The 7613-nt window shown below is 35.6% G+C and overlaps 1 protein-coding gene across 1 annotated transcript in view; it reads left to right on the forward strand.

The window, feature by feature from the left end:
• The window catches only part of LOC122082462 (ubiquitin C-terminal hydrolase 12-like), a 24542-nt gene that overhangs the window by 13337 nt on the left and 3592 nt on the right, over positions 1–7613 (forward strand). The window contains exons 16-23 of the mRNA XM_042650041.1: positions 3384–3497; positions 4170–4247; positions 4380–4468; positions 4574–4682; positions 4858–4926; positions 5016–5114; positions 7226–7281; positions 7376–7553. Of these exons, the coding sequence (XP_042505975.1) occupies positions 3384–3497; positions 4170–4247; positions 4380–4468; positions 4574–4682; positions 4858–4926; positions 5016–5114; positions 7226–7281; positions 7376–7553 (792 nt within the window). The remainder of the gene's footprint in view (positions 1–3383; positions 3498–4169; positions 4248–4379; positions 4469–4573; positions 4683–4857; positions 4927–5015; positions 5115–7225; positions 7282–7375; positions 7554–7613) is intronic.

A 7613-nucleotide genomic window follows, 5' to 3' on the forward strand; every position in this document is an offset into this window, starting at 1 on the left:
TATACAAGCTTAGATTAAAGTTAAAAAAAAAAAAGGATCGGAGTAAGGTATTATACCTATCTCGTTCTGATTGCTATAAAAGTTTTCTTATTATAAAATAACACTGCTCTGATACCAAAGGGGGTTTTTTGGCCGGAGACTGTCGGTTCAGATCGGTAGCACAGAAAGATATGAGCTAAACAGAGGACACAGAGGGCACACCAGGGGAGAATGGGGAGAAAGAAGGATATGAGGATATTTTGTAAGATTTTTGACAGAAATGAAAAGAAAAGGAAAATTCAGGATCGAGATATGCTAAAATCCAGGGAAATAGTGATCTCCTGGTTCTGTATAGCAATCAGAACGAGATAGGTATAATACCTTACTCCGATCCTTTTTTTTTTTTAACTTTAATCTAAGCTTGTATAAGACGCCATGCTCATACAACTCACATCCTCACACTGGGGATCAACCGGTGAAACACGCACAGTATATAGGCCCAGTTCTTTTGGAATGCTAACCCAGACAGTTATTTTTAATTAAGGGAATTCTTAGCCAGGAACTGCAAGTCTTCTAGTTCATGTGGGACGCCATGCCAACATGATTCATACCCTCACACAGGGGTTTTGCTCTCAGGGACTAAACGGCCACCTTGCCTCAACGTCCAGAGCATAAAGACCTATTCTTTTGGAATATTACTAAAGAGACAAGCAGTATGAATCTAAGGCTACATAGTCTGAATGGTAGAGAGTACCGATCTAGATCTAGAGCTTTAGACTACTCTCTGGTTATATATCAGTCCTCTACTCCTGATATAATGCAGAGTTCAAGTGTCGTAATCGCTCCCTAAGAAAGATCTTCGATCTTAACCTTCTTTCAGTCATTACGGAATAATTGAAGAGAATTTACAAAACAAAAGAAAATCTCTGTCTGAACCTTACATCATATCCTTTAATCCTTCGTAAGAAACTACTCACACATATTTAAATTAAAACATAAACAAATTAAAGAAAGAAAGAAAAACAAGAAACCAGCTTAACCAAATCTAGCAGCCAGAATCAAGAGGCTCGACTGTAGGCTTTAGCCTGGTGCTAGAAGAGGAAGCTGATATGAATTTAAAAGAAAAGAAAACTTACAGGAATGATGATCTTTTATTAATCGGAAGATTTTGTACAAGAACTATTACAGACAGAAAGCTTCTAATAATTTTTCTAAGGAAAGAGGCTCCCCTTCTTATGAAGAGCTCCGTTCTATTTATAAGAAAAATTACAAATCATATTACAATCTTTTTCAAATCCGGAAGTCCGGATAAGTCTTCTGGATAAATCTTCTGGTGAGATTTTTCTAAAATTTGGTCTTCTTTTTCAAACTTGGGTGGCCCACCTTTTTGGACATTCCACAAGTGTCGGCCGAACACTTTGTTTTTCCAAAAAGGGTCTTTTATTATGTCTGCAGAGAGGTCCTTCTTGCTGTAGAAAATATTTTCTGATTTCTTATCTTCTTCAATAGTCTTCTGAATCAGAACATAATATGGATAATTTTCTTTCCCGGCTTCTTTTATCTTAGCAAATTGATAACTGCAGCAATTGATGCTGGTCATAAAATGCTCTCTTCTTTGCTTATTATATGGATCTTTCAAGATCTTGTTATAAGATACCCACAGATTATCAAGAATAATCTATTCTTCGGTACCGACTTTGTACATACTTCTGAACCCGAAGGGTTCATCTATCGGCTTTAAATAACTTCTTCCATACTGGATCCCATTATCTGGGGCTTCTTTAAATCTTCCTTTGATTTCGATATTGCCAAAGGCTTGTTGCAGCATTTCTGCTGTTTTTCTTGTTGTATCGGGAGAGGGACTCCTTTCTGGTGTCACAGGTGGTGACCAAGGCGTCTTGCCTTTATCCATCTGCTTCTTATATTTCTTATATATTGATGATATACTTTGAAGCTGTTCAAAATCTTCTTTTGATTTTTCAAAATCAGGAGAGGAACTCCTTTCTGGTTCAGATCTTTTTGACTTCTGAAAGTTTATCAAAATTAAGTTAGTAACTTAGGTAAACATTCTCGAGATAAATAATCTGCTATATAATTATTATCACCTTTTATGTGTTCGATTTTAATCTTGTATCCTTTTCCTAGAATTAATTCTCTAAAAATTAACCATCTTCTTGTACTTACTCTTTTTTCATTAAGAGTTTTATAAAATTTAACTATGGCTTCACAGTCTGTTCTTAAAGTAAAATTTCTTAATATTATAAAGAAATCAAAAGCTTGTAATCCTGCTATTACTGCTTCTATTTCACAATCAATTGGACTTAAATTTTTTCGTTTATGTATTCCTGAGGCATATCTACAAATTTGTTCTTCATTTTTATTACTGTATTCTGTAGGTCGTGTTTTTAAAACTGCTCCCCATCCTTCTATTGATCCATCTGTTTCAATAATTTTATATTCTGATTCATATGGATATCTTAGTGGTGGAATAGTTTGTACAATATTTTTTATCTTTTCTACTAATATTTTATCTTGTAAATTAAACTTCTTTTCTCCTTTAGGGTTTGTTTTAGAATATAAAGGTCCTATTATTTTTCCTAAGTTTGGAATGAAATCTCTTGCCTAATTTACTAATCCTATAAAGCTTTTTATTTCTTTTGTGGTTTTTAGTTCTGAAGGAAATTCTAAAATCTTTGTGGCTATATGTGGTTGTAATTTTATTTTTCCTAGTCCTATTTCTAGTCCTAGAAACTTAATTTCTTCTTTTCCTATTTCCATCTTTTTCTTAGAGACTACTAATCCATGTTTGTAAAATTCTGAAAATATCTTATGAAGGTGTGCTATATGTTCAAGTTCTGTTTTAGAAAAAACTAATATATCATCTATATAAACAATACAAAATTCTCTGTAAGGTAAGAAAATATCATCCATTCTTCTTTGAAAAACTGTAGGTGCATTTTTTAATCCGAAAGGCATTACATTCCATTCATAATGTCCTTCAGTTGTCGTAAAAGCTGTCCATGGTTTTGATTCTTCTTCTATAGCTATCTGATGGAATCTTGATTTTAAATCAAATTTTGAGAATATTTTGGCTTTTTGGATAAACTGAATAAGAAAAATGATAAATAGGGAGAATCTATTCTTAAATTGAACTACCAAATGGGATCCTTATTCTTCAATTATTTTCAATTGATGTAACCGCACAATTTCAATTTCTTGACCAAATATCTATTTGTTGACTTATTTTAATAAACCAATCTGAAATAGAAATAGAAATCGAACCATAGAGAGCCTTTGTGAAGTGTGGTACTGTGGCTGTTTCATATTTGCCGAGAACTTGCAATAGTCAAGTACTTATTTTTTCTGTTGGGTTCTGTTTATCTAACTATTGTTGTGGGTAATAGGAAGAGGTTGCCAAAGAGTTTGGCATTCCAGTGCAGTACCAGCGCTTTTGGCTGTGGACCAAGGAGCATAACGGTACCTATCGGCCGTTGACTTGTGAGGAAGAACAACGATCTGTAAGTACACTTTCATGTCTTATTTGTTTTATTAGTTTTCTGCGCATATATTCAGAAGTTAACATGAATGTAGAACTATATGTATCGCTTAGGGGCCCACAAGATTGATATATAGCACAACTAATGGGTTTGGGGGAAACTCTGTAATATCTAAAACTAAACCAGGTCTGTAAGCTAATAGCAACTGGGGTAATTCTGGAATATAAACTGTAAAAGAGTGGGCTATTCTGGAAATTTAAAGAGGAGTGGGTATAAACTGGGCTAAAGTTCAGCCTTGGGGTTTTATGTTATTTGAGGTTACTATCCTTGTGAATTTGAAGAACTTTTATTCTTCTTCACGTTAAAGAGGAACCAGGACGGAAAGCCAAAACCTTGAAATAGATCCAGCAGCCCAACGAGAGTTCCAATTGTTTGCATTACTGGTTGCAATGCACTAAGGCGACAGTTGCCTAAACTTCAGGCGAACTACCTGGACGCCAAGGCGGCGCCTAGGCAATGCCTTGACAACTATGGTTCTAACATATGATTTGAAGACCACTAGTTTTCTGTATGATTTAAGCTCCTGGTTGTGGTTTAGGCATTTATATCAACAGGGTGGTATGTCCTCTAATGGTATTGCTGCTTAATACATGGAAGACACGCATTTTATAGTTTTTGCGACAAACTTTGTAGGTTGGACAGTTGAAGGAGGTTTCGAATGAAGCCAATAATACAAAAATGAAATTACTCTTGGAGGTGGAGCTTGGGCCGGTAACTGTTCATATCTTCTTCTTCTTCTTCTTCTTTTTTTTTTTTTTTTTTTTTTTTTTTTAAATACATTGTTAAGCTTTGCTTGAGTCACATATTTTTGCACACTCGATGCTTTTCTCTAATGTCATACAGGATCTACATCCTATTTCGCTACCCGTAAAGAAAACAGATGATATTCTACTTTTTTTCAAGCTTTTTATCCCAGAGAAACATGAGCTCCGGTGCGTAGTGCTTCTTCTCGTGCTACTGTTTCTTCTCGAGACACAATTTTTGGTAGATCAAATAACGTGATTGATATTAATTTTTTTTTTATTTAATTTTGTTAGGTATGTTGGAAGGCTTTTTGTTAAGGGTCGTGGTAAGCCTGTGGATATCCTAACAAAACTAAATGCAATGGCTGGCTTTGACCCTAATGAAGATATTGATCTTTATTTGGTGAATCTCTTGTCCTTTATAACAATTTTCTTTCTTCTGTGTCCCATTAGGAGGGAAAATAATTCCATCTAATTTTCATTGCGGAAATGTGGCATTTTGTTTTTGGGTTATACCATATATGCGGAATTAATTATTTATATGAGTTTCATGCCTATGTCTTTTTTTTCTGGACCAGGAAATTAAGTTTGATTATTTTTTCAAGTGTGAACACATTGACAGGAAACTAACTTTTCGATCTAGCCAGGTATTTATTATGTTGGGTTGATAGTTTTTTTTTTTTCGTTGCCTGTGTTTTCTGTGCCCTTGAATATAATATGTTTCCTTTGTTTACAGATTAAAGATGGGGACATTATTTGTTTTCAGAAGTGCCCCCCTCCACACAGTCTACATATTGATGTTCCATTGTTTTTGGAATATGTATATAATCACCAGGTATTCCTTTTCTGCAATTTGAACAAGTTTGAGTCTATATTGACTATTTAAAAATACACACTTGTCAAATTTGTTATAAACAACATTTGGCAGCAAATTATGTACTGATGGGTGGGTAAATAAATTTATAAAGCAAGGAGAAAAAAAGGGAGGGGTATACAAAGCGTAATAAGACGAGCTGCACTAGGCAGGGGGAAACAACCCGTAAAGGAAACTGGGAAATTTGTTGGAACATAGCTAGTGGAATTTGAGTTTCTGTTATGTCCGCGCAGCACCTCTTACGCTTTCGTGTAATAAAAAGGGCCTGATTTTGTTTTTCCTGGTGATGTTTCATGGGGTCCCATCAATTATTTCTTGTGCTAATAATTATCTGTTGCAACCTCTATGGGTGTTCTTGCTCTCATCCAGATGTTGTGTTTCTCCCCCTCCCATTGCTTTCAACGTAAACTTTGATGGCTGGCGGGTCTTTGGCAACACTGGGCTGGCAGGAATAGGTTGCTCTTTATAATCCAAGATGGGTTAATTTTAATATCGTTGCAGAGCTGGAGGTGGCAATGATGGTTCAGAGATTTTGTGTGGATATCATTCTTGACCCTTGGTGGCAGTTCACCCCATATTAAGTTCGCGTATCATTTGCATATCCAAACATTTTATTGAAAAACGTTTTTTACGTATAGGTCTATAGATTTGGATTTATATGTGAATTTAATTAGTTGAAGTATTTACGTGAATAATACATGCATAATACGGATTTACACTTTTCTTTTTTTCTAAATGAAATTAAAGATTATTAAAACCTAAAAACTAAAACCAAATAACCCGAAGCAAAAACCCCAAACCTTTTCAAAAACTCTTGAGTCCAAGAGAGGAACCCTAGCCCCCTTGCCCCCTTGCCCCCTTGCCCCTTTCTTCTTCAACTTCGTTCCAACAGCCGGCGACCATGGGCGGGTATCAATGGAGATTTTCTTGCTACCTCTTCTCTGTTTGTCTTGCCAACGGTGGCGGAAAAGGTTATTGCAGCAGCAGGTTATTGTTAATCCATTTGATGTAACCCTTTTGCTTGACAGATCGTCTATTGGGTTTTCCTTTCTTGGTTGATTTGTAGATAAGAGATCATTGGTTGAGGGTAATATGTCCTTAGATTATAACTGAGTTGGATTGCTCTTCGCCTGGTTTCTATAGGTGTGTGTGTGTGTTGTTTGCATGTTTGTCTCCTGCACCCAGTTCTTTTAATTGATTATTATTATTATTATTTTTACTTTTACTCTGTTCACATAGGAGTACATCCTGACCTAGCTATTTGAATCCGTTTCTTACACATAATTATGTTGTTGTTTGAGGAGAATTAGTTTTTTTATACGTTTCAACAATAACTTGCATAACTGTTCGGCTGATTGTTGTATTCTTAAACCCTTCCCAACCCCACCAAAGAAAGAAGAAAGTTACATGTGTTGCAGTATGATCAAAACCCAATTTGCAACAGCTGGATTTCCTTTCCTTCTTGTGGGGCTCCAAACTTCCACTGTTCTATGTTTCATGATCTGGCTAAAACTTTCAATGGCATATTATTTTCTCTACACCTACAGAAAACAGAGAGAGAGATGAAGATCCTCGGAAGGAACTAGTCATTGCTAGATTATGTTTTCAACTTCATTGTTCCCAAAAGAATGAGAAATGATCCCAAATTGGACAGCTAGATTGGATTGAAGTGTTTGTAAAAGCATGGGGGGTATAGAATCAAGTCTTACTAATATGGGTGGGCATGTTGTCTTTTGGCTGATGTGTAACCTAACACAGGAAAACTTTATGGTGTTTTGGAGAGTCCCCATTATTGTAATCGTTTCTCGAGGATGGGTGGCCGTTGTTGCAGGAATATTATAGGTGGCAATGCTGGCCTACTTCAAATTGTTATATCAGTTCTGCTTGATAAATTATTCTGGTCTGGCCTTTCTTGTTAGCATGTTGTCAAGGGCAATTTATGGCACTGATGTCAAAAGTTCACTCTTCAATGACTTCTTTTCCTTCTATCTAATTATGTATTACTTGTAATCATTTAGAATTTCATTCTGAATAACTAAAGTCTTGACTTTACATAATTTGATGGCTTAAAGGTGGTTCGTTTCCGATCTCTAGAGAAACCAAATGAGGATGCTTTTAGTCTTGAGCTGTAAGTATCAATGATTATTACTATTTACTGTTTTATTTAACTGTTAGAGAACTTCTTTCTCATTCATTCCCTTTTCTCCTTGTGAAATTAATAGGTCAAAGCTCTACACATATGATGATATTGTGAAACATGTTTCTCGCAAACTTCTGTTATTAGATCCATCCCTTATGTTGGATGATCCATCCAAAATTAGGCTCACATCCCATGATTTGCGACCAATCAAGTACCTGGAGGAGCTTCATTTGTCAGACATGCTGGTCTGCAATGGTCAGGTGGGTCATCAACCTGGAACCTGATATTTATTATTAATATTTTTTTTTGGGGGGGGGGGG

This window comes from Macadamia integrifolia, chromosome 6, assembly GCF_013358625.1.
Source record: "Macadamia integrifolia cultivar HAES 741 chromosome 6, SCU_Mint_v3, whole genome shotgun sequence".
NCBI classification, from domain to species: Eukaryota; Viridiplantae; Streptophyta; class Magnoliopsida; order Proteales; family Proteaceae; genus Macadamia; species Macadamia integrifolia.